Source organism: Panthera leo, chromosome E1 (genome assembly GCF_018350215.1).
Source record: "Panthera leo isolate Ple1 chromosome E1, P.leo_Ple1_pat1.1, whole genome shotgun sequence".
In the NCBI taxonomy this organism is placed as follows: Eukaryota; Metazoa; Chordata; class Mammalia; order Carnivora; family Felidae; genus Panthera; species Panthera leo.
Window position 1 is genome coordinate 9275826 of NC_056692.1, and position 25344 is coordinate 9301169.

A 25344-nucleotide genomic window follows, 5' to 3' on the forward strand; every position below is an offset into this window, starting at 1 on the left:
CATCCCTGGCATTGCAGAGCAGAAGGTGGCCCCGTGGTGGCGGCCACTGCTGCCCCTGGGAAAAGGCCCCCTGCTTGAACGTCGCTTGTGCCTTCTCCCCTTCAGCCTCAAGGCTGTCCTGGCTGGGAGCCCCCCGGACAACACGGTGGACCTGTCGGGCATCCCGCTGACCTCGCGGGACCTGGAGCGGGTGACCAGCTACCTGCAGCGCTGCGGGGAACAGGTGGACAGCGTGGAGCTGGGCTTCACCGGCCTCACGGACGACATGGTCCGGCAGCTGCTGCCGGCGCTCAGCGCCCTGCCCCGCCTCGCCACGCTGGCCCTCAACGGCAACCGGCTGACGCGGGCCCTGCTGCGTGACCTCACCGACACCCTCAAGGACCCCAGCAAGTTCCCCAACGTCACGTGGATCGACCTGGGCAACAACGTGGACATCTTCTCGTTGCCCCAGCCCTTCCTGCTCAGCTTGCGCAAGCGATCCCCGAAGCAGGGCCACCTACCCACCATCCTGGAGCTGGGCGAAGGCCCGGGCAGTGGGGAGGAGGCCCGGGATGGGCCAGTGGGCCAGGAGGACCCTGGAGGCGGCCCTCAGGATCCTGCCGAAGACCATGAGGGCAGGGAGAACGTAGGCAGAGTTCAGACATGACACAGACGTAGGGGGCCTCCCCAGGGAATCCTGGTGGAGTAAGATGACTGAGGCAGGCTAGGGGGCCCCACAAGGGGCCTTAGGCTGTCCCCCAAAATTGGCCAGGGCAGCCCCAGCCACGGGAGCCAGACTGTAGCATCTGGAAAGGGGGTTAACACTTTTCTTTGGTCTCCACTGCCCCCTTGCTAATCTCCTCTGCTCCTGAGAAATCATCCTTGGCTCGAGAGGCAGATTTGTGGGAGCAGTCTGTTTGGAGATGCAGAAAGCTTGACCTAATGTAAGAACTCACCCCCAGGAACGGAGTGCAGTTCTGGCCCTACGTCTAACTTCCTATTTCCTGATAGAGAATGTTTTTCCTATTCTGGGAAGCAAACTCCAGCCAGATGCTACCCTGATAGCCCAGATGTGTGCCCCCAATCAAGGCAGGTTGGAATCTTTACCCTCCTACCTGGCTGATGGTGGGGGGTTGGGGCACTGGCTGCCCAGAGACTCCCAAGAGCCTAGTCTCCATCCTGACTCAAGTAGGTTCTACCTCCTCCCTGTAAAGCCCCGGGGGCTCTGAGGAACCACTCCCGTCTCCACCTCCATTTCTGAAGCCCGCACCTCCACCTGGGATTCCAGGGCCCCACCCCAGGCCCAGCCACCCCACACCCTTCAAAAGAGCATCCCAGAATGCCTACAAATACCGGCATGCATAGAGGCCCACCCAGAAACCCTACACCATAACCCCTGCCCCAAGCCAAAGTCTACCAGCCCTTCACTAGGGTTCAGTGTTGCTAGTATGCAAGCCAGAGTACTGCCCCTGTAAAAGTATCTTAAGGGTCTTTCTCAGAATTTTTCAAAGTCCCCGAAGTAATTCGTGATATGGAGCACACTCCCAAAACCTCCTATGGAGGGCTCCTTAAAAAAACCCAAGACCATGAGATTAAACTTCAAACTCTTGGCCAATCTACTGCCTCCCCAAAAGTGGAGGTTCCCAAGGGGAGGAAGCAAAGGTTTTTTTCACCCTCTCTTCTTACTCAAGGCCTACAAGCCTTCTAGGCACAATAAGCCTAGACCCAAGGCATAGACTTCAAGTCCAGGGAGATTGGAAAACAGCCCTTTTAAGCTGAAAAAAAAGCCCATAGATGGTGACCAGACTGCTCAGGCAAACGGCAGACAGCTGGGAAGCACGGCCTGACAGGCCTCCAGCCTCGGTGACAGGCAAGATCCCAACTCAGGAAGGCAGCAAGATGGGGGCTAGGTCAAGAACCAGACTATGGCACCTTGCCTGCCACTGCTCAAAGGTTGGACTAAGCATAGTTTCAGGAGGTGGAGGCTATGCAAAAGGACGTGGCCCAAGGGGAACAGACTGGAATCAAAGGTGTGGATGCCTTAAATGCTTTGGAACTTTCACCCTTAAAGTCTGAAGTTGTTACAGGAGAACAGCTTAGGCCGGACCATACAGATGTTGACAAATGCCAATACCTGGACTGCTCATATCTAACAGCAGTAATCAAACTTTTCTCCAAATACATTTTTAAGAATCAATACTAAAAACCATCCTTTATTGCAGTACTGGTTTATTGTAATTGCATGGAAATGCTAATTTCAGGAAGAAATAAGCTTTAGGCTTAAGAACTCAGACCCTCACCCAACAGAATGCATACAAAATTAAAAAGTGCAGAAAGCTCTTTGGGGCAAGGGAGAACTAGAAATATATTTGTAACACTAGAAAACCAACAGTGACCTATCTTAGAAAAACACATTTGTTGGTTCTACTGCTGGTAACAGAACGGGCTCTGAATCTCAGCCTCAGGTAAGTACTGTTTCCACACCAACTACTGAAGTCTAGGTTTTCAGTCCAAGCTGATGGTGGCCACTGGTCCTCGCATGGCTGACCGTTCTCTGGGAAGATAGCCTGCAAAGACACTAAGTATCAGTCTCATGCTCTACTCCGACCAACGGTTATTCATAGCATACACAGATATCTTCAGAAAACCACAGGTTCAACACTACACAATCTGCCGGTAATTCCAGCTATTTTTAGGCGATTTCATCATTTGATATCCTTTTTCTGCGTATCAGTTTACACAAAATTAGCTTATTCATTCTACCACGGAGGAGGAGGGGGCCCTTGTCCAGACAAAAGCTTACCTCTACTTGGGCTGAGCTGTGGCACCACCGGCTTCAACTCCACACTGCTGATCGCTGATTTTCGACAACCCAGCACTCAAAACCTGGGGCAATTCAGGCACCCCTAGACAGGCAGCAGATACCAAAGACAAAACAAGTAGGTCTTATCAGGATAGCCTCAACTACGGCTCCCAAGTTCATCGTAATAGAAGTTCTTGGAAGCGTCCTGGAGATGCTCTTTTGTAAATTAAACCACAGAAGTCTAGAAGTCTTAAGTGGCTTCTTTGGATATAGTAACCTCCACTTAAGTCACATCAGTTTTTAAAAATACTTAGTTTTAAAGATAGAGAGCAAGCACGGGCAGGGGAGGGGCAGAAAGAGGGAGACAGAATCTGAAGCAGGCTCTAGGTTGACCTGTCAGCACAGAGCCCAATGCAGGGCTGGAACTCATGAACCGCGAGATCATGACCTGAGGCCAAGTCAGGTGTTTAAATGACTAAGCCACCCAGGTGCCCCTAGTCACATCATTTTAAAGATCCCAAACCTAAAGCTGCCATTTTAAAGGACAAGGAAAACAATCTCAGCAAATAGGCGATTTGCTCAGGATTATACAGCAGTGAGATAAAAAGGAAACTCCTGGGTTTCCTCTGCACTCAGCTCCACGACCACTATGAACCATAATCAGGATCTCAGAGATGTTGCCAATAAAGGTCAAGGGCTACACTGATACAAGGGATTAGGTTAACCAGATAAAATTCCCACTATCTAACGGGAACTTCACCTAATGTAACAGGGAGGCTCACTCAACCACTAAACTTCTCCAGAGATCAAAACTCACCTCAAGGCAGGCCACTCATCGCTCGAATCCTCAGCTGCTACGATCGCACGCTAACTGGCAACCTGGGTGAATACAGAAAATAAAGGTCACTGCTCAAACCAAGATCCGCCAGGACACCGGCAGCTGGGGAGGACTTGTTGACTGCAGTCAGCCAGGAACTGTTATCGTCAGTTGTCGCTTCTGACGGCACTTCCTATAAGTGATTTCATCAGAGCAGTCAAGCACCTCCCCACTCCCCAGTACCACTCCAGAAACCCGGACACCACCTGGAAACAAGCCGTAATTGGCTCCACAAACAACCAGGCCGTTGGCTGTTCTCAGCAACACATTGTGATGGTGCGGTGTCCAATGCACAAACTTTACAACTGTAAACTATCAGCCAATTCCACTGCATTTGAGCAACCAAAACGTTCCAAATTATAGATCCAACCCCGCCCGGACTAGGTCCTACCTTAAGGAGAGATGCTGCTCCCGGCTGGAACATGGAGGGCGATGCGTGTTAAGGGCCAAGTTCTGGCGGTGATGTTCAATCACCCTGTCGAGGTTTCAGCGACTGCGATCAGACAAGCATAAAAACCGTCAGTTGTCGATTCTGCCGGCACTTCCTAATCTCATTATCATCGGGACAGTCGGCCAAGTTCTCCTCGTGGCCCCCATTACCAACCTCACCCGCGAAGCGCGCTCACGTGCAGGCCGACCCACGCTTACCCACTTCTCCGGGGTTGGCGCGCTCCCCACGGCGGGTCCGGGGAGCGGGGGGCACGGCCTTCGGGGACCTCAGGTTCCTGGGACTGCAGCAGCCCTACGGGATAAACAGGCACGCGGCCCTTGAGCCTCGGTCCCCCGCGGCCCTGCGCGACTCTCCCCCAACCGACGCGCCCGCCACGAAGCCCGAGCCGCCCTCCACTCCCCACATAAGCCTCCCGAAACCTTCTTTGCAGAAACTAGGAAGCTTCTAGCTCATTTGCCTTTGCCGCCAGCTACTATGCTAAATCACAAAACCCGCTTACCTCCATAGCGACTCCAAGGGAAAGGTCGCTTTCGCTGCGTGCCTTGCCTTAAAGGAGTCGGAATATTCCATTCTGCACAAGAGGGAGGGTAATGCTGGCAAAGACTCACGGGAACTTCCAGCCCATTTAACGGTGCAGACTCCGCCCCACCACCCCAGGCCACCCCCCCTCCTTTAGAGCCCATGGTCTCTTCCATGGCCCCGGATAATGTGACTCGCGGCGCCAGGAGTGCTCCAGGGCGCATGCGTCGGGGCTGAAGCGCGGTAGCAACGAGGCGTTGGTGCCCCAGCCGCTTGTTAGCTGCGTGGTTTTGTGCAAATCACTCAGCCACCGTGAGCTTCTGTTGCTCCTCTGGTCATGAAGATACCGGCACCGCAGAGGTTACTCTGAGGATCACATGAGATATCACACCTGAAACAGCAAGCATTCACAAATAGTAGTACTTCTGATTCTAAGAAGCGCTGCCAGTTTGCTCTCTTCCCGCAGCTATTTCAAAACATCCACGGAGTCTCTCAAAATCCCTTCTTGCTGACAGCTCTCATCACTCTTGAGAATGACCCCTAAGGAGCAAGCAGACGTCTTCTCTGGATCCGTTTCCATCCTTTTTTCTCCTGTGCCTGTTTCCCGATCTCACCAGCAATGTAAACCTCTCCCTCTCAGCAAATGCTTTCCTTTCCGCATTTGCACACCCTTAGGTCTTCCCCACTTAAAAAAATACTCAATTCGTACGCGTTTTATAAACACTTAGGACACCAAGGAAGAGCAATTCATTTGGACTGGAGAAAATTGGGAAAGCTATAGCGAGACAACTTGTGAGCTGGTCTTAAGGATTTGGGTGGGGTGGGGGGCTTCCAGCAAGAGCCAAGTGGGGGGTGGGGGGGGGTTCAAATACACAGGTCCATCAGTCTACCTGAAGAATACAGTAAAAGTGCTAAGGACAACATGGAGGACAGCAGGGGTATAGGGGAAGAGGTGTCTGGAAATATTTGGGCAAAACCCTGGAGGACTGAGGATGCCAGCTAGGGTGTCCCGTGGACACTGGGGGAGCCTTTTAAGCCTTCAGAGCACATGGGTAACATGTTTCTCTTCCCTCTTAGGAAGTCCCCTCTGGTGGCCTTGCAGAACAGCTTGGAGGGGTAGGAACTGAGCAGGTAGCCCAGCAGGGAGGGAAACCAATAATCCAGAGCCTGAAGGAAACCAAGGAGCTCAAAGGCTTTGAGAGAGATCTTGGATGTGGCTGGAAGCTATGGGAAAGGACAAAAGGTGGCTGTGTTGCCGGCATCCCCCACCACACATCTGTCACAACAGCAGATACGGCACTCAGGAAAAGAGAGCCCCAAGGCTGGGGGCCAGCAGGTGAGGGTCTCCTGTGCCTGGGTTGAGGGCAACAGTAACCCAGTCCTAGACAGAGAAACGCTCACAGAGACATGCAGATGTCAGTCAGCCCGAGGGCCCATTAACTCTGCTTAAATAATGCTTCCAGGAGAGTTAGTCATGAGAAAATATTTATTTATATTTGCCAGCGAAGTTCCCTGGAGCCCCAGAGCCAGCAGGTAGGGCTGGAGAGATTCCCTGGCTCTGTCCTGCATCTGGGCAGGACATCAGCAGGACTCCAGGAGCTGGAGGGGCAGGTGGTCATCCTCCGAGGCGGTGTCCTCCTCCGGTTGGACGGCCAGGACAGGCTTCTTCACGGTGCCTGTAAAAGGATGAAGAGCCCTGTGGCTTGGGCCTGGGGGTGTGTCCCCAGGAGGCAGGCGCCAGGGAAGCAGGAGGAGGCCACAGCCATGAAACCACATCCACACGCTCTGTGTGCAGCAGGTGATCCCAAAGTCGCCAGCAACCCTTCTCCCAATGTACCCCCTCCTGCGGGCATTTCCTGAACCCCTGCTTTGTGCCTGTCAGGGACTTCCTCCCAGGAGCTTAAAGTCCCTGGAGGTGACAGCCTTTTTTGTTAGAATCTGGAACACCTGGCGGGAAGAAGAACCAGAGGGAAGTGAGAAGTAGGTGTCCAGGGAGCTCAGGGGAGAGAAGAGAGACGCAGCCTGTAAGCAAGGCAGATTTGGACACCCGTAAGGGGCAGGAATGACACTTGGACAGAGAGAACAGGGGGCAGTGTGGGGGGACTGGCTGGCACATGGAGGGACAGAGGTGTGGGAAACGGGCTGGACTTCAGCGATGTGTCTTCCCCCTGGGGGGTGAGGCCTTCCAGACAGTGGGAGGCGTACAGGGCGGGCCTTGTGTAGTTTTTGACTGCACTGGGGGCTAAGCCTGGAGCAGGAAGACTTGCCTGAAGGAGAGGGTGCAGACGGAGCCTTGCAGTGGTGCAGAAGCTGGAGACACGAGGGCTGGGGGCAGAGGAGTGAGTGGCTGCCTGAGAGGTCCTGATAATACTCAGCACCAGGCTGAGAGGGACACCGAGCAGGCGTCCAGGCCTCCTGCCCAGGTGAGGAGAGGGAGGGCTGGCACACGCATTACCCGGAAGGGCCAACCCAAGGCCGTCCCTGTTGGGGATGTCCAGTTGGAAGTCCCAGCAGGCAGTGGGTATGGGATGCTTGGGGCAAGATGAAGGGCAAGGTGACTTTCAGAGTGTCGGCCTCGAGGTGATAGGGTGGCAGGACTCAGAGGAAGGGAGGCACGCCAAGAGGGCCAGCAGGAAATCTATCGGTTTGTGAGGGCCACGGTCAGGGCCCCAGGAGCCTGGGAAACCAGAGGCTGGAGGAGTGTCCCTACCCAGGGGTCAGAGGTGACACAGGCGCTGTTGTGGGGAGGGGTCGCGCGCCACAGTCACAGACAAGTGGAGTCTGCTGGAAAGAGAACGAGAAAGAGGAGAGCCAACCGCAGACCCAAGTGGGAGCTACTGAAGATTCCAGAAAGGGCATGCTGTGGAGACAGCTAATCCTCGAAACGGGTCTCCAGGTGAGAGGAAGGAGCCAAGGCCAGTCTTGGTGGCAGGCAGCAGGGTGGAGACGGGAGGGGCCTCCACACACTTGAACGGACAGGACGCAGGCCGTGACTGGGGGAAAGGCCTAGGAAGTGGCTTCTCCTCAGAGGGGTGGGGGCCGGGGGCTTGGGTAGGGGGGCAAAGCCGGGGATCAGCAAGGCTGGCCCTGTAGACGGGGCAGAGCCAGTGGGGGCTCAGAGAGATGCCCCCTGAGCTGTGGGATAGGTGGGGGGGGGCTCTCTAACTCGTTCCCCCACTGGGTCCCCAGGAGCAGCCCAGGCTTGGAAGGGTACAGCTGAGTGGACCCGGCCAAGAGGAGGGCACGGGGAGGTGAGGGCAGGCAAACGTCCTCAGAGTGTCTCCCGGCTGACCCCCTGAAAACAGGCCGGTGGGGAGGTGGGGCTGGAGAGAAAAGGAGGGAAGGGTTTTAAGGGGGGCTGGGAAGTGGCCATGAAGGCGGTCCTGCCCCAGACTGTCCATGGCTGTGTGGCCGAGCAGACAGAGACACGCACACACACACACACACACACACACACACACCTCTCTCTCCAGAGCAGGGGCTCTGGTCCATGGCTACTCACCAGGGACGCCAGGCCCTGCTGGCTCCTCACACACGGTTGGCAGTGTCTGTTCCCACGCGGCCCAGTTCACTTCCTCCACCCTGAGGACAACAGAGCAGCCCTGAGGCTCTGGGAGGCCACCTGTGCAGCTTGCTGTGCCCCGGGAGTGGGGCCCAGGTAGACACGGGGACGGTCAGGAGAATGGGGTTTCTCCGCCCTTCTCGCTGGACACTGGGCCACCCGTCATCCCACCCGGGCCCCGTCCGGGTGGCCACCACCCCACTGCCCCCTGGGCCACGTGTCTGCATTGGCAGAAACGGGCATCTGTCCCTTCAGGCCATTCACAGTCACCTGGGTTGCCCTGAATTCCCAGAGAAGAGTTTAGATCCTGTGTGTCTTTGTGTTCCTGGGTTCTGGAGCCCTTTTGTGGCCGCTGCGCGTGCCCAAGACCCTCCCCTCTCCCACGGGAGACTTTGTTTTCTGTGGAGGGGTCGTAGCCTCTGTGGTCGGGCTGGGGGAGTTAGGAGGGCAGAGCAGACCAGCCCGGGCAAGGCTAGTGTGCTGGAACCCGAGGGTCCCTCTGGCTTCTTGGCCTCCTGAGTGTTCCCCCATTTCAGGCCGGAAGGAGCAGGTCAGGGACCACCAGGGAAGGGACAGGAGGATGGCAGACCGGCATCCCTGACCTTGCCTGCCCAGGGCGGAGTCCCCTGGTGCTCCTGGGCCCTGCCTTTCCCACCAGACCTGACTCCTGGTGGCTGTCCCCTGGCTTTTACGAGAGTCAGGCCGACCCGTGGTTGTGCAGTCTCCAGGGATCACTGGGTCAGCAAGGCCCCCAGGCCACCCTCCCCTGCCTCCCTCACTCACCGGAAGCACCAGCGCTCATCAGGGCTGCCATCTGGCCTGGTGCCAACGGCCAGCTTCACGCCTGCCCGCCGCTTCTTCCTTCTGCACCACCAGTAGCCATTCTCCATCTCCAGGACAGAGATGGCTTTCTGGGGACAAAGGACACATCAGACGGTAGCCAGGAGGGTACTCCACAGCACTTTGTAGAACCCAAAGTCTGTTAAGCATGTGGGTTTGAATCCGGCTCCCATGTCTGATTACCTGTGTGATGTTAGGCCCCCAACCCCTCTGAGTCTCAGTTTCCCCGCTTGCAGGTGGACGGGTGTTGGGAAGTCAGCACGTGGTGAGTGCCCAACGGTTAACTTGCGTCGTCACCGATTCCAGAATTCCACACCAGCAGGTGCAGAATTTGATTTGCTTTACCCACATGTGTGCCTGCCCGCCGGCACACAAGCGAATTAGGTGGGGCACAGAACTTTGCCCATGAGGGCACGGCTCGGAGAAGATAGGGGGCTTGCCCAAGGTCAGCAGTGAATCGGTGGGAGTCCAGCCTTCGGGGCGAGGCTTTCTGAGCACCAACTGCCCACCCTCAACCCTCCAGTCAAGAAGTAGCTATTGCTTCTTCCATGGAAGGCAGATGTCGTATCAGCCCCCAGCTACAGGGCCCTCTGCTCCCCAGTCCCAGGATTGCACGTCCCACCTGCCTCACCCACTAAAGCAACCCATTGACTGTTTGATAAACACAGGACGGGAACTGCATGAGGGCAAGGACGCGATCTTGTTCTCTGCTGTGTGTTTCGCCCCGAAGAACTGAGAACTAAGCTTAGCTCATGGTAGACACTCAAGAGATACTTGACAATGATAACCGTTAACGCTTTCAGCACCTACTACGTGCCAGGCACCGTCCCCAGGGCTTTAGATCTATGAGCCCATTCGAGCCCCACAACAGCCCTAGGAAGGAAGGAATGGATCAGGGGGCCCAGCTCAGCTGGGTCCTGCACACTCCTCACCGGGCCCAGAACTTGGGGGAAGGGAGGGGAGCCCCCCCCCCCACCGTCGCCCCGCAGTACCTGCAGCTTCCAGATGCTCCAGCTGTCGGTGGCGACACTGTTGACGGTCTCGCTCATGAGGGCGATGAGCATGTTGAGCAGCAGGATGTAGGTGAGCAGCACGTATGCCAGCAGCAGCAACAGCACGACGCCGCGGAAACGCAGCTGGTCTTGGAAGGCCAGCTCCCCCATGCCGATGGTGAACTTGAAGAGCTCCAAGGAGGCGTCCAGGATGCCACCGTATGGGGACGAGCTGCCCCCCTCGTCCTCCCGTCCCACCCCAGGCTGTGCTGCCTCCGTGACATTGGGGCCCGTGGGGACCCCGGAGTCCAGGGCTTCCCGGCTCAAGCTCACCAGGGCTGCAGGAGGGAGAAAGGGGGATCCTCAGCCTGGGGAGACCAGGGGGCAGCCTCGAGGGTGTACAGAGTGGGCAAGGGAGAGGCAGGGGCCAGAGGGGGGAGCCCTTACCTACAGCGAAGCCGAAAAGGAAGACTAAGTAGACCAGCAGGAAGCGGAGCAGGTCCCGCAGGATGACCTAGAACACACACACCCAGGAGCCAGAGTGGGTGGCCGGCCCATCGGGCATGACCTACAACCCCTGCCTCCGCCCTGAGCATGGGTTCCCTTGCACACACCACGCACACACACACACACACACACACACACACACAAATCTGTGCATCCCACACTGAACAGACCGGCCTTTTAACATCACTTTCTTGCTTACAACCATCCAGGGTGAAAACATGAAGCACAGAATTACCCTATGATCCAGAAATTCCACGTCTGGGCAATAGACCCAAAAGAACTGAAAGCAGAGACCCAAACAGGTACTTGCACACCCCTGTTCACAGCAGCGTTACTCACAATACCCAACGCAAGCATCCATTGATGCGTAAAGGGATAAACAAAATGGGGTATATACACACGGTGAAATGTTACTCCGTCTTAAAAAGGAATGAGCTTCTGAGACGCGCTACAACATGGATGAACCAGGAGGACACTGTGCTGACTGAGCCTAGCCAGTCCTAAGAGGACACAAACCGTAGGATCCCACTTCTATGAGCTACCTAAAGGAGTCAAATTCATAGGGACAGAAGGAAGAATGGTGTTGGGGCGCCTGGGTGGCTCAGTTGGTTAAGCATCTGACTTTGTCTCAGGTCGTGATCTCACAGTTCATGGGTTCGAGCCCCACGCTGGGCTCTGTGCTGACAGCTCGGAGCCTGGAGCCTGCTTTGGATTCTGTCTCCTTCTCTCTCTGCCCCTCCCCCAATCATGCTCTGACTCTCTCTCTCTCTCTGTCGAAAAATGAATAAGCATTAAAAAAAAGAAAAAAGAATGATGTTGCTAGGGGCTCAGGGAGGGGAGTGGGGAGTTCATGTCGAATAGGGGGACAGAGTTTCAGTTGGGGAAGATGAAAAAGTTCTGTAGATGGATGATACTTAATCCTGTCCCCTAAAGGTAGGATAATATTATGAGGGTATTTAATATCACTAAACAGTACACTTAAAAATGATTAAGATGGGGGAGGCTGGGTGGCTCAGTCGCTTAAGCCTCCGACTCTTGGTTTTGGCTCAGGTCATGATCTCGTGGTTGGTGAGATCGAGCCCAGCATCGGGGTCCGTGCTGAGTGTGGGAACCGCTTGAGATTCTCTCTCTCCCTCTTCTCTGCCCCTCCCCCACTTGTGCTCATGCATGTGCACTCTCAAAAATAAAAATAAATTATTAAGATAATACATTTTGTAATGTATATTTTGCCACAATTAAAAACATTTTTTTAAACCTCTGGGGCTTCCAGACCCCTCCCCATGGACAACGAATCCCCAACTTCCTCCCTCCATTCACTCTCCCCAGCCTCCTTGCTCTGTCCCAAGTGCCCCAAGCTTGTTCTGGCTCCTGGCCTTTGCCTCCGACGCTTCTTCTCTGAGTCTGCGCTGGCTAAATCATTTTTCTGGTCTCATCCATCACCTCTTCAGAGAGGTCTCCCAGACCATCCCATCTAAAGCACCTGCTGCCCCAGTCATTCCCCAAGGCATCGGCCTATGTATTTCCTCCATAGCATTCAGCAACCTGTAACGTTCTCATCTATTTCTCTTCGTGTTTCCATTTCCCCTACCAGAATGTCAGATGCAGGAGAGTTGAGGACTTGTCTGTTTTGTTAGCAAACAAAGGAGCATATTCCAACACTTAGAACAGGACCTGGCCCACACCTCAACTTTTGTTGAATAAATAAATGAACGCAGACACATCCATATGTCCAGGTGTCCCAGGACACAGGCACATAGATGAGCTTATGTGCATCGTCTCTGCTCCTTCGGTGTGCAAGGATGCACTAGCAAACACACAGATATGCTTGTGTTTGCTCAAACCCATGCAGAGCGCGGACCGCTGAGGGCAGGTGTGTGCACACTGGTACTCGTGCTCGTGCTTGAACTTGGGTTTGTGATGCACAGGCAGACATGCTCGTGTTCTCCTCTGCCCAGGAGGAGGGCGCCTGCCTGCTGAGGCCAAGAGGGTCCTGTTGGCACGGTGTCCAGCTTTGCCTGGTCACCGCGCCCCGTCTCTCACCTTCTGGATCATGACACTGTAGATGCCCGTGTGTTGCAAGCCACGTGTGTAGTAAAGCAGGTTCAGCCAGCCCAGCACCAGCGAGGACACCAGCAGGGGCAGGTACCACTCGACGGCCAGGAAACGCAGCACCTGGGACACCACCGTGAGCAGGGCCTGAATCAGGCTGCGTGGGAACAGAGTTCGGGTCAGCTTGCAGGCCACCTGGCGAGCTCCCTCCGCCCCCACCTGCCCCCACTGGCCGGCACCGACCACCCCTGCCTCTCCCACCATCCGTCCATCTAGATGGATGAGAAGTCCTCCATCTGCCTGGGACTGGACCCAATCAGGGGTCATTTAATCCCTGTGGGCCTCAGGTCCCTCCCCTGTAAAACGGGGGTACTAGGAACAGCACGTGACTCATGGGGCATTTGTGCAGATTCAGTGAGCCACAACATGTAAAGAGTTCAGGCTCCGCTGGCACGTAGCGCTCAGGGCACGTAACTATCGCGAGCGCAAGGAGCCCCAGGCCAGACAGCCTGCACTTTGGTCCAGGCCCCTGGCGCTCCCCGGCTCCTGTCCTCGCCTCTCCAGCCGGCCTGGCGCCTGCTGCCACACCAGCCGCTCCCCGGGGCTGAGACAGGGGAAGGGAGTGAGGCCCCACGTACAAGAGGATTTCAAAGTAGCTGTCCAGGAACGAGATCCAGATGAACAGACGGCGTCTCCAGAAGTACCACAGCTGTGGGGGCAGGAGGTGGGGGGGGGAGGAGGGGGGAAGGAGAGGAGCAGGGGGTGGGGCGGAAATTCGCTGTCCAGGCCACAGAGCAGCCCTGCTGGGCTCCCCACTGCGTCCCCTGCCTGCCGGCCTGGCTTGGTGGAAGTCCGGCCGGGACCACCTCACAGGCTCAAACAGCATCTTGGACTTTTGTGGGGTGGGGACGGGGGCTCATGCTAGCTGAGAAAGCTGTGAAGCCTGTTTCCAAAAAGTGCGGCCACCCACGGACACCCGGACAATGCCAGGCGCCTCCTCGCTCCCTGTGGACCCAGGCGAAGAACTCGCTCACTACTCAGGCCTAGGGGAAGAGCTCCTTTGCCTCTCCTCACCCTGGCCTCACGGGGACCCTCCTGTACTCCAGCCAACCTGGATCTGGTACCAAAGTCCCACCCACTCTGAGACAGGCTCCATGCCACAGTGTCCAGCCTGTCTCCTGCCCCTTTCACCTGAAAAGGAGCCACCGGGGGAGTCGGGCTGAGCGCACCTGCTCCAGCCTGTCTGTGCTCCCCCCCCCCACCCCCAGGAGGAATGTCCCAGCCGAGGGACCTGGGGGTGGGAGGCTGCCAGCTCCACTTTCCAGGGAGCAGAGCCGGCGTGGCGAGGAATCATGGGAGTCATTTGCTGCCCCTCAGAACCCCCAGAAAGCACAGCAGGGAGATACTGGCCCCAGAACCCAAGGCCCTCAGCTGCCCCGAGGCTGGTAGTGGTGGGACTGGGTATAGAATTCAGTTCCCCGGAAATGAAGGGATTGTGGTTAACTCAGTCTAAGGCTCCTCCTAGGGGAATTCTAGTTTGTTTCTGGGAGCCACACGGAGTGCTGGGGTCATGGGGTGCGGAGGGGGGATGGGAGGAGCCCTCACCTGGCCCACGAGGAGGTAGACCCCCCCAAGCAGGATCAGGATGTGGCCCAGCAGCAGCATGGAGCCTCCAGTCACTTTCAGGGAGAGGAAGGCCTGCGAAAGAGACACTCTGGTAGGACCTGGGACCCGAGTCCCCTCCCAACAGTGACGCTCCTCGCTGAGGGCCCATTCTGAGCATGAGCTGTTGGAGAGGCCACGCAGAGCAGCACAGGGAACGTGGGCTCCCGGGCAGGCCCCCCCTGCCCCAGATTCTAGCCTGTTGTAGAGGCACGCTGTATAGTGGTTATGACGGTGGGTTCAGATCCCATCTCCCCCACTGACAGCCTGTGTGAGCCTGGATAAGTCACTTAACCTCTCTGTGCGTCCCTCCCGTCAACTGGAAACCGGGGATGCTAACAGTTCATCGTTCTCAGAGGGCTGCTCTAAGCATTAATTAAATAAGCTAACACATGTCACTCCCCGGAAATACTTTGTCACCTATGGTGAGCACCCAGCCCGTATTAGCAGCGTGGTTATCATCTCTGCGGTGCTGGCTTCGGTACCCACGAGCTGCGCGAGAGCTCGGGTGCGTCACGGTGTTATCAGGTGCAGGTGGGGGTTGGCAATCCCTGCCCTATCTTCTTCCAAGGCTGGTCCCAGGAGGCCTCCCTCCCCCAGCATGCGCCCCGTCCCCTCCCCCCCCCCACCCCCCACCTGCTGTACCTTCTCCAGGGCGGGCTGGTGGTAGGCAACAGCAGTGAAGAGGAACATGTACATCAAGTAACACAGGAAGTTGAAGAAGAATCTGGGGATTAGCAGATCCCATTTCGCCTGTAGCAGTTTGTTCAGCGGCTCCAAAACCACCATCCGGTGTCGGTGCTGGGGTGGGAGTGTGAGAGCTGGTACATACAGGGGTCCGCTCATGTCAGGCTCAACGCGAGGGCTGAGGGAAATGGGGGCGGAGCCCCAAATGACCCCGCCCCACCGGCCTCTGCCCCACCCTCATGGCTATGGGCTGGCGGAGCGCCTCATCCTCCAGTCCAGAGCAGGTGGCCACCGGGACCCCCGCGTGCGCCCCCTGGGCGTGGGACCGGTGTGTGGAATGAGCATGGGCCCAGAGGCTGGGGTCGGGGCATGCAGCCACATCCCCACCGGCACAGTCACAGGGCACGTCCAGGAGGCAGCCCTGAAGTATGGAGCTCTGCCAGGCCCCCTTTGCACCCCTCCCCGGGCCCCAGTGGGCTCACCGGGCTTCTGCAATGAAAGGCGATGATCTCCAGCACTGAGTTCTCCTCCCAGCTGTCCACAGAGGCCAGGTCATACAGCGACACCCGGACAGGCCCATAGCACCACTCGGTAAACTTCCGGGAAAGTGGCTGGCACGGCCCTGAGAACTCCCGCTGCAGGATGTGTCTGAAAATCTGCAGGGTGAGGCACGTGATCTTGGCCTGCGTGGCCACCTCCCAGCACTGACCAGGAGGCTGGGAGCTAGTCGGTACCCTGCAGACCTGCCCACCATCTACAAAGCTACAAGCAGACACCCGCAGGGGTGCCTGAGTGGCTCAGTCGGGTAAACTTCCGGCTCTTGGTTGCAGCTCAGGTCATGATCTCATGGTTCGTGAGTTCGAGCCCCGCATTGGGCTCTGTATTGACAGTGTATAGCCTGCTTGGGATTCTCTCTCTCCCCTCTCTCTCTGTCCCTACTCCGCTTGTGCGCTCTCTCTCTCTCAAAATAAATAAACTTAGGGGAGCCTGAGTGGCTCAGTCAGTTAAGTGGCTGACTACGGCTTAGGTCATAGTCTTGCGGTTTGTGGGTTCAAGCCGGGCATCAGGCTCTGTGCTGACAGCCCAGAGCCTGGAGCCTGCTTCAGATTCTGTGTCCCCCTCTCTCTCTGCCCCTCCCCAGGTTGTGCTCTATCTTGCTCTATCTCTCAAAAATAAATAAATGCTAAAAAAATATTTAAAAAAAATTTTTTTAATTAAAAATAAATTTAAAAAAAGATACACGCACACAGCCCGTACACACAGATCCTTGTGTGTATAAACTCTTCTCACACATCCTCACATGTTCAGCCACAGTGTAAATATTCTCATCCGCTCACATATGTTCAGACCTGCCAGTGAACCTGGCTCTTCCTTCCCCACTTCTGCCCTGAGGTCTCTTCCTTGGAGTCCCTACATGGCAGAGGGACCCCAGCCCAGAGGTCCTTGAGGCCCCTCGAGACCAGAGGTTCCCGGCTACACAGGTGTGTACCCTTCTGTGGTCAGAGCTCAGAGCTTCCACCAGACTAGAAAGCATCCCTAACTCGAACAGGTTAAGAAGCAGTTTGTTTGGGGGTGCCTGGCTGGCTCAGTCGGTGGAGCATGTGACTCGTGATCTCGGGATTGTGAATTCAAGCCCCAACTTGGGTGTAAAGATTACTTTAAAAAAACCGGGGGGGGGTGGGGGGGGTGGGCGGTGCTTAAGTGGCTCAGTTGGTTGAGCAGCCAACTCTTGAATTCAGCTCAGGTCATGGAATCAGCTCCAAGTTGGGCTCCATACTGAGCATGGAGACTGCTTAAGATTCTCTCTCTCTCTCTCTCTCTCTCTCTCTCTCTCTCTCTCTTTCAAAATAAATAAACTTAAAAAAAAAAAAGAAAAAGCAGAGAGACCAATGATCTAAAATGTTGCTCCAGGCTCTGTCTGCAGAAAAATCAAAGGGGGTCCTGTTGCTTCCTGGAAAGGTGGGGGCCAGGCACTCACCTCAATTTTGCCCTCCTTGGCGGCCAGCTTCAGGGGCGTGAGGCCCTGCAGGTTGGGGATGTCTTCGAGCTGCACTGTGGGGCAGAGGCGGGCGCCGGCTCGGAGAAGCCCGTCGTACATGCGGATCACCAGCGCACTGTTCTCGGCCGAGTTATCTGCGATCATCACCAAGGCGTGCAGGACAGTGTTGCCCAGTGAGTCGGCCGCCTGCAGGCTGGCAGGCTGATGCCGGTTCTCCAGGAGGTAGGTCACCACATCCCACTGCTTGGTGCACGCGGCCAGAGAGAGGGGCAGCTCGCCTGGGGGTCAAGAGGGACAGCTTGAGCCTCAGGCCTCCCAGCTTCTACCTGACTACGCCTCACATTCCCAGGACAGAACGCCGGGCCCCCTTTAAGAGAGTCAGGCCTCGGGACCCCAGGTCCACCCGGGCCTGTGCTGAGAGGGAAGCCGGTCCCAAGCCCCATTTAGGGCGGCTGTGCCTTTTCCTATGAGCCCTGGTAAAGTCATTTCTGTCCAGCTCTTGACCCCAGGGAGAGGTGACCGAAGCTTTTTACCATCTAAAGGCTCAGAACAGAGGTCAGCCAACCAAGGTTCCCATCTCCTTGCCTCCTTCTCTTTTCTTCACCAGAGCCCAGCCCCACTGCCACCTGGCATCGACACCCCTTTAGACTTTCCCCCACACCGGTTCTGCCAGCCCATTCCCCTGTCCTGGTCTGGGAGCGGATGTGTGACGAGCTTCCTTGGCCAGACAAGGCTAAAATATCTCCTAAGACAAACTGCTTTTGCAGGCAGCCCAGTGACTAGAAGCACGAGCCCTTGGGGGTCAGACAGATCTGAGTTTAAGGGTCAGCTCTGCCACACATTTACCGTGCGACCTCGTCCCCTCTGCACCTCAGTTTACCCAAGAAAGGCTCCTCACCGAAGTAGAAGCAAGTCCCTTGGCTCTTCTTCTGGAAGAAGTGGCCACAGGCCCGGGCATGCACATTGGCCCCATTCTCCACCAAGAGCTTCACACACTGCAGGCTCCTCTTCTCGATGGCAATATGCAAGGCGCTGTGGCCTCGGTAGTACTCATCCGTGCACTGGGCATTGACCAGGGGCTGGGGATTGCCAGAGTCCCGGTCAATCTGCAGCAACGGCAGGATGCAGGCGTTGGCCCCATCCCGAAGGTTCAACACGGCCTTCATCAGGCACGTCTTACCCGTGGAGCCCTCTGTGGGAGAAGGGGAGGGGAAGGGGCACCAGGGTGCTCAGACCTGGAGTGGCCGGGCTGCCCACCAGCTCCAAAGCACCCCCTGGGAGGATAAAAAAAGATTGTCACACACGACCGGTGGAAACACAGCCATGCGATAGGGTATTAAGGCTCCAACCAACAGGTGTTAAACTACCAACAGGTATGGCTACGATTTCTGCCCTAGAAAATAGGTTTCTAGGACGTAATTTGTCCTGTGCGCAACGTTGTCTACAGAACACCCAGAGCAATATTCGTTAAACGGCTCCATCATTTGATAGCTCTCTCCTTAGGCAAGTCACTTGGCCTCTCTTGACCTCGGTTTTCCTGACTGTAAAATGGGAATGTTCCAGGGCTGTTATAAGGCTCAGATGGAATCACATACAAAATTCTTGGCACACAGAGGGCCTGGCACCCAGTACGTTGAGGTCAAAAACGACAACCAACCTAAATGGCCACCACTGAGGAATAGTTAACTAAATCCTGGTAAGGGTACACAACAGAAAAGCTCTGCAGCTGTTAAAGTGACTGAGTTAGAAGTCTATGCACTCAAGTGTAAGTTGTCACAAATGGGTATATATGGCCCAACCCCTTATGTAAATATATACCTAATAGATTTAAATGGTTTGAAAAGATATATCCCAAATCATGAACAGGGATCCAGGATGTCGTAACGTTTTTAACCTCACCTTATACATTTCATTACGGTCAGAATCTTCTAGAATGCACAAATGTTACTTTTCTGACATTGGGGCTGATTTTCTAATCAGGCCAAACCATAAGGATTTGGGGCAAAAATAATGACACTGTTATTTTAAGATGAAAGGAAAAGAAAAGAAGAAAGAAGAAAAGAAAAGAAAAAAGGAAAGGAAAGGAAAGAAAAAAGGAAAAGAAAAAAGACAAAAGATGCACTGTGAACCGGTGAGTATCCATTTGGCCACTGAAGTGGGCTGAAGATGGCAGAGGTTGGCCAGGAGCCAGGGGGAGGGGACGGAGTGGGAGGCACAGCCGTGACCTCAATGAGCTGCCCTCAGCTCTGTCGGCAGGGCCTCCCTGCAGCCATTTAGGCAGGAGGGCTGCTAAGAACAGTCACCCCTTGGCTCCTGACCACGGTCAAGGCCACCCGGTCAGCCGAGTCTCAGCACAGGGCAGGCCTACCTGTGTACTCTGAGTCGGTGAGGTACTTGCTGGTCCGGGACAGGTACTCTGCTAACCCAGCCAGATCCTCGGGGACGCCCCGGGCCACCACGCTGAAGAGCCGGTCACGGTCAAAGCGTTTTGGGTCTGGCTGGCTGTGGGGATGTGACTTGTGTCTGATGCTGTGGAAGAACCATGCTTCCCCCCACCCCGAATGCCCCCCATCCCAGGGAGTCCTTCCAGGGCATCCTGTGAGCACTGGGCACCCTGCAGGCCCGAGAGCCCTCTGGGAGCCTTTCTGAGGGCCTCTGCCCAGCGCAGACCAAGGAGACCCCAAGTGCCCAGAGTCCTAGAAGGTGGAAGAGGGCCTGTCCAGGGCACTAGTCCCCAGCATCCCCACGACTCCAGATTTTTTTCCGCATCAGGCGCTTATCATTTGCCAGGTGGCTCGATGGTCTTACAACAGGCTCATTATCCCAGAGAGGATTTCAGCACAGGAACCTGTCATGCTCTTGAGCGGGAGTCCAGGTGGGGATGGGACCACAGGAGGTACCCACAGACTGTCAGAGGCTGTATGCCCTGCTGGCCTAGACAAAAGAATCAAGAAAAGGCCTCATCCTCTCAGAAACCAGCTCTAGGGGCGCCTGGGAGGCTCAGTCGGTTAAGTGTCAACACTTGATTTCACGGTTCAGGTCATGATTTCACAGGTTGGTGAGTTCGAGTCAGGCTCTGCAGCAGAGCTTGCTTGGATTATTTTATCTCTCTCCCCCCCACTCTCTCTCTGCCCCTCCCCTGCTCACACACTTTCTCTCTCTCAAAATAAATAAATAAACCAAAAAAAAAGTTAAATAAATAAATAAGAGAACCCCCCGATCCTCTCAGAAACCATCTCGAGACTGATGACGGTGTGGTTGCACCTTTAACCCTCACTTCAGCCCTGGGGATCAGCAATCTCTATTTTCTCCATTAGACGAACAAAGAGATAAAGTAACTCGCCCAAAGCCACACGCGCAGGACTGGGGCTCACCTGGGGGAAGTCGTCTAACTAACTGCAGACCCTGACTCCTAACCCCCAGAAAAATTCTAGGCTGGGCAGACAGGAGTTTCTCAGAGACACAGGGGCCTAGCGCTGAAACCTATCAGATGCTCACCTGAGTTTTACTGAGAAACCACACTTCTGGGAAAGGCCCCAGAAGAGGTCTGGTAGCCCCTCAGCATCTAGCAGTTTCTGGTGACAGGGGAGGGAGGGGAAGGAGTGTGGGGTTCCCCTCCTGGGCCTGACGCTATTTACAGAGGCCAGCCTGCCCCTGGGGCTTCTGGAACCGTCACCAGTGGATATAAAGGGACAAAAAGAGGTGGGAGACCATTGGAAGCTCTGGGGACCCTCAGGTCCCAGCTTCACCAAGGAAGGGTTAGTGACTCTCTAATGAGCAGGGGACTGTTGGGCTCAGTCATGCGTTAAGCTGTGGCTGTGTGATTGATAGAGCCAGGCCCTGCCTCCCCCACACCAGTTAGTCGCGTGTCTGCCTGGCCTGGCCAGACATACCATCATCTGCCTAGCAGACCACATGGCCGCGACATGCCCGAGAGGACTCTGTGGCTGACTGGGGAGCCCTATGGGCAGTCTGGCCGGGGGAAGGGGCCATTTGGACAAAATACTTCCCGTCACCGGGTGGCATCACAGTCTTGGGGCAGGGAAACCCAACAAGAGCACAGACTGAGGCACTGAGGGCCATCGAGGGACCTATTCTGCCTGCCAGGGGGACTGCTCAGCTCCCAGAAGCCTCACCCGCAGCCTCCCCTGCCCGGCTCTGAATCTGACCGAGGCCTTCCGACGCAAACGACACAGGGGCTCTGGGCTGGGAGCCAAGGCTGGTGCCACGTCTCAGACACGAGGAGAGAGGAAGGGGCTTTCCTGGCAGAGTCCCACCTCGCCCACGAGGACTCTCCAGCCTCGCACATCAGACCTCACGCTGAGGGCGGATGCCAGGCGAGCCCCCCACGCACCCAAAAGCTGGGAAGTCATACCCCCGGCAAAAGTGGGCTCGCGCTGTCTGAACTGGTACTGATCACAGGAGGCTCAAAGTGAAGCAGACCCCTAGCAGAAGCCCCCCCCAGAGTCCCCTGGGCAACAGGTCCAGCCCTCGAGCAGAAGAGCAGAACCCAGGAGCACCCAGGACACTGCCAGATGTCCCTGACTCTCAACTTGGACCGGAGTGTGGATCACGCTAGCATCCCCACAGGGACTGTGACGCACAAGGGTCAGGGCACACACAAGGGGTTGCAAGGGTCTGTTGAGTACTTCCAGACGGAAGAGCGTGTCCCTGTGAAGAAGAACAGGACCTCAGAAGGCAGAAGGCCAGGAAAGAGGAAGGTTCCAGAGGGATCAACCCCAGAGAGCAGAGCAGGGTTATGCCTGTCAGGCCCAGGAGCCATCACAGCCAGACTGAGGACCTCCCTCCACCCCTCGCCATCAAGTCTGACTCAGGGTGCTCCCCTGGGCCCCACCCCCATTTGCTGCCTCACCTGACACCCGTTCCTTTGCGGTAGTTGAGGTTCACTTTGATCTGAGGGGGGCAGTTCCGGTCTTCGCTCTGGAATGGTGACTCCATGGGGGGCGGCCCGTCCCCAAGGCCCAGATTTCCTTTGTCTGCCTCAGTGCCATCTTCTTGGCCTCCGTCTGATGTCTGGAGCCTGAAAGTGGGAGAGCTGGAGGACGAGGCCATCCTAAGGGGAGGAGGCTGCTCTGTCTGGCTCAAACCTCAGTGGAGACCGAGTTGTCAGAGGCTCCTCCTTCCCTCCTTCTTCCCAGTCCTGGGTTGGGGTAAGGGGTCTGGCTGGGGCCTGCAAAAAGAGAAGTTTAGGGGGCTCTTGGGTGGCTCAGTCAGTTAAGCATCCGACTCTTGATTTCAGTTCAGGTCATGGTCTCACAGTTCGTGAGTTTGAGCCCCACATCGGGTTCTGTGCTGACAGTGTGGAACCTGCTTGGGATTCTCTGTCTCCCTCTCTCTCTGCCCCTTCCCAACTCGTGCTTGCTCTCTTTCTCTCTCTCAAAAAAAAAAAAAAAAAAAAAAAAAAAGAATAAACATTAAAAAAAGAGAGAGAGAGAAGTTTAGATAGAAGCTGAGTACAAGTAGGCCCACCCACCGAGTCAGACCGTCGGGAGGGGGAGGAAAGCCAGGGTGAGGAGAGGGAGGGAGGTTTCCGGTATGAGGATGGAATGGGGAAGAACAGGGACCCAGTGGGTCTGCCTACTGACGTAGTCCCACGGGAAGGGTTGAGGCTGTCCCTGACTTTCCCTCCCTCTGATATCTGAGAGGCCACAGCCCCTGGTCCGGGGAAACAAACGTTTGGGGTCACAGCACAAACACAGCATTTCTCTACATAACATCTCGCCCAGTGGCCACTCTTCGCAACAGATAAGAGTGCGGGCTGTAGGCACCAGAGGCGGGTCATCGAACCTCTTGCCACAGGACGGGAGCATTCCGGGGGAGGCGGTTGGAAAACCGCTGGTCTCTCAGACCTCTCGTTTTGCTACCAGGACAACTAAGGCTCAGAAAGGGGAAGTGACTTCCCCAAGGTCGTCAGCTGTTGGCAGGGCCCGGTCTAAAACCACAGCACGCTACCATGATGTCCTTCTTCAGTTCTCCGAATCTTTCAGGGCCCATCTGTGTTTTCAGTCTGACTCATCTCTGAGGGCATTGAATGCCACCTCTCTGTGCTTTAGGGTCTCTGGGGGCTACAGAGTGGGGAGGGAGCCCCCTGGCTGGCTGCCCAAACTCCCTCTGACAGTCCCACCTCTCGGGCCCTAAGTGGGGCTCTGGGCCCTGACATCTCTTCGTGGGAGAATGGAAACCACAGCCTCCATCACATGGCAAGGGGTGGGGCCCCAGTTGGGGGCAGGGGGAAGGCTCCGGAGCCCCCTAGTGGGTAGAAGCAGAAAGAAGGAAGACAGAGTCCGCAATGGGTGGGGAGACAGCAGGGTGGGAGAAGGGGACAGGGAGCAGAAACAAGGGCGAGAAGATGAGAGGCTGGATGGTGACAGGGCTTGAGCTGGGCCCCTGTCCAGCTTCAGGCTCCCACAGCCCTCAGGGACCTGGGGTTGGGGGGCATTTTCCCACAGAAGCAAGAGAGGCGGGGACCTGGCTAGCTGACTCAACATGTAGACTTGTTTGTTTTAGGTTTTTTACTTCAACATGACCCACCATCTATCTAGAAAGATGGACAGCCACTCTGGGGCGTCCTTCCCAAGCCACACACCGTTTAGCCTGGCTTATGTCCCTCACCATCCCCCCGACCCCCGATCTGCCTCCCCGGCTGCCCCCCAGCCCACCGTTCCCAAGCCTCAGCAGCAACAGCTACCTGTCGGGCCCCTGCCGCCTGTCCTGCAGTCCCTACCCGCCCCGGGCAGGGAGGAAGGGGTCTGGCAGTCCAGGTAGAGGCGGGAGCCCCTTGAAGACCCTCACTCGGGGCTGGAGAAGCAGGCAGCCTCCCCCCACCCCCCCACTCCGGCTTCCCGGCCCCGATCGGTCGCTGTCAGGCTCCAGGCACCTCCCCCCCTCCCCAATGTGCCCCGATCGCCCACCGACTTACCCCGCGGGCCGAGGCCAGGGCGTGGCGGCCGGGGCTGCGGACCCGCCGGGATCCCGTGCCTCCGGGGCGGCGGGGGCTGCGGGAGGAAGTGAGGCAGGGAGGACGGCGGGCGTTGACAGCCGGGAGCCGCAGAACCTCCCCAAGCCTGCTCTGAGCTCCGCCAGGGGCTGCGGTCTCGGGGTGTTCCGCACCCTCAGCCCACCCGGCCTGCAGGCATGGTGGAGAGTGGGGTTAAGTCTCCCGGGTCAGGACGGGCTGGCCATCCGCGAGTGACCTGCTGGACCACTGGCCACACCCTGCTCTCGGGGAGACACGCCCCGACTCCCCACCCCCACTGTGTCTAGCCGGGGATGGCCCAGGTGGGGGGGGGGGGGGTGGCAAGCAGAGGCAACCCTCGGGTGCTGGGGCCTTGCCGCAGGTGGGAGCTGGCACGCAGTGGGGGGTCCTTGCCCCGCTGTGCCGACCTCTGCCTCCTCCCCTTCCCCACCACATGCCTTCTCAGGCTGGGAACTGGTTGACCCGTCCCAGGGCAGACGGAGCTAATGTGGACGGACCCCAGGGACAGGACAGACCCAGCCCAGCACATGACTCTGGGAATGCACGCCACCCGACCAACTAGGAATCTGAGGGGATTTTCCCACCTCTCTCGGGCTTTCCTCCTGCCCCCCTAGCAGGGGGCCCTGTCAGCTCCACACTCCTTAGCGAAAGACGCTTCCAGCACCTACCAGCAGGGGGGGACAGAGAGGCCTCCAGGCACCGCAGAGATGAGAACTCCCTGCCCCCAGCTGGGTACGGATTGCGCACTGGGGCTTGAAGTCACGGTCGCCATCCAAGTAGCCCTGGGACACCTTCCTCTCCCGAGCTCCCTAACACCCAGTCCCTGCCCCAAACCTACCAAATTGTCTCCATCTCTGTCCGGTCGAAACCACTATCATCTCTCCCCCGGGAGACTGGAGGCACCTACAAACGGGTCTCCCTGCTTCACTCCAACTCCACCCCTCACCCTCATAATCCATTCCCCGTGCAGCAACTGGAAGGATCTTTCGAAAATGAAACCCAGATCACCCCCAGTCCCCACTTAACCCCACCCGCCACCCCAAACGATGGCTTCCCTTGGGACTTAGAAGCAAATCCAAACTCCATGCCCTGCAACCCTGGGCAGTCTAGATGCTCTTTTCCATTGCTTTACCTCCACCGTGTCTTACACGTTGCACTCTAGGCCAGCGCTGTCCCGCACGGTAGACACCATCTGACTCTCTGAATTGAAATCAGTTATAATAAAATGAAATTAAACATTCTGTTCTGCAGTCAGAGTAGCCACGTTTCGAATGCTCAGTAGCCACATGTGGTTGGTTAGTGGTTACCATATTGGACCGCACAGATACAGAACGTCTCCATCATTGCAGAGCATTCTATTGGACAGCACCGTTCTAGACACTGGAACACATTTGTCTCTCCAGTATGCCAGGCTCCCTTA

The 25344-nt window shown here is 56.5% G+C and overlaps 2 protein-coding genes, 1 long non-coding RNA gene and 3 other non-coding genes across 9 annotated transcripts in view; 1 reads left to right on the top strand and 5 right to left on the bottom strand.

The window, feature by feature from the left end:
- The window catches only part of LRRC75A (leucine rich repeat containing 75A), a 45977-nt gene extending 43782 nt beyond the window's left edge, over positions 1-2195 (top strand). Inside the window, exon 4 of the mRNA XM_042914740.1 lies at positions 106-2195. Coding sequence (XP_042770674.1) covers positions 106-646 — 541 coding nt within the window. The 3' untranslated portion in view covers positions 647-2195. The remainder of the gene's footprint in view (positions 1-105) is intronic.
- LOC122206018 lies at positions 2192-4685 on the bottom strand. The gene is made up of 6 exons (XR_006196345.1): positions 4610-4685; positions 4308-4401; positions 4051-4152; positions 3600-3661; positions 2783-2885; positions 2192-2546 (listed from the first exon to the last, which is right to left on the bottom strand). It is a non-coding gene; the product is annotated as an uncharacterized LOC122206018 (long non-coding RNA).
- Positions 2617-2690, bottom strand: LOC122207468. The gene has a single exon (XR_006196880.1). It is a non-coding gene; the product is annotated as a small nucleolar RNA SNORD65 (small nucleolar RNA).
- LOC122207450 lies at positions 3745-3815 on the bottom strand. Its single transcript, XR_006196862.1, has one exon. It is a non-coding gene; the product is annotated as a small nucleolar RNA SNORD49 (small nucleolar RNA).
- LOC122207451 lies at positions 4157-4227 on the bottom strand. Its single transcript, XR_006196863.1, has one exon. It is a non-coding gene; the product is annotated as a small nucleolar RNA SNORD49 (small nucleolar RNA).
- A 1412-nt stretch (positions 4686-6097) lies between the features above and the next one.
- On the bottom strand, positions 6098-24524 carry TRPV2 (transient receptor potential cation channel subfamily V member 2). 4 transcript variants are annotated; one of them, XM_042915201.1, is made up of 17 exons: positions 24509-24524; positions 23868-24074; positions 21801-22118; positions 19736-19861; positions 19296-19429; positions 17826-18119; positions 16907-17205; positions 15411-15584; positions 14887-15042; positions 14185-14277; positions 13218-13288; positions 12571-12736; positions 10471-10537; positions 10024-10361; positions 8975-9102; positions 8132-8211; positions 6098-6305 (listed from the first exon to the last, which is right to left on the bottom strand). In XM_042915201.1, the coding sequence occupies exons 3-17, from the start codon at positions 21998-22000 to the stop codon at positions 6211-6213; spliced, it is 2421 nt and encodes an 806-aa protein (XP_042771135.1). In that variant the 5' UTR covers positions 22001-22118; positions 23868-24074; positions 24509-24524; the 3' UTR covers positions 6098-6210. The 4 variants fall into 4 exon arrangements, with proteins under 4 accessions (XP_042771135.1, XP_042771134.1, XP_042771136.1 ...); XM_042915200.1 differs by lacking the exon at positions 24509-24524 and having other exon boundaries at positions 23868-24173; XM_042915202.1 differs by lacking the exons at positions 19736-19861; positions 24509-24524 and having other exon boundaries at positions 23868-24173.
- Between the last annotated feature and the right edge of the window lie 820 nt (positions 24525-25344).

Coding starts and splice junctions, on each gene's coding strand:
- TRPV2 (XM_042915201.1), bottom strand. CDS start 22,000: ATGGCCTCGTCCTCCAGCTCTCCCACTTTCAGGCTCCAGACATCAGAC. Junction 15,043..15,410: donor CCTTTCATTGCAGAAGCCCG/GTGAGCCCACTG, acceptor CTCCCACCCCAG/CACCGACACCGGATGGTGGT. Junction 10,538..12,570: donor ACAGTGTCATGATCCAGAAG/GTGAGAGACGGG, acceptor TGTGTGTTCTAG/GTCATCCTGCGGGACCTGCT.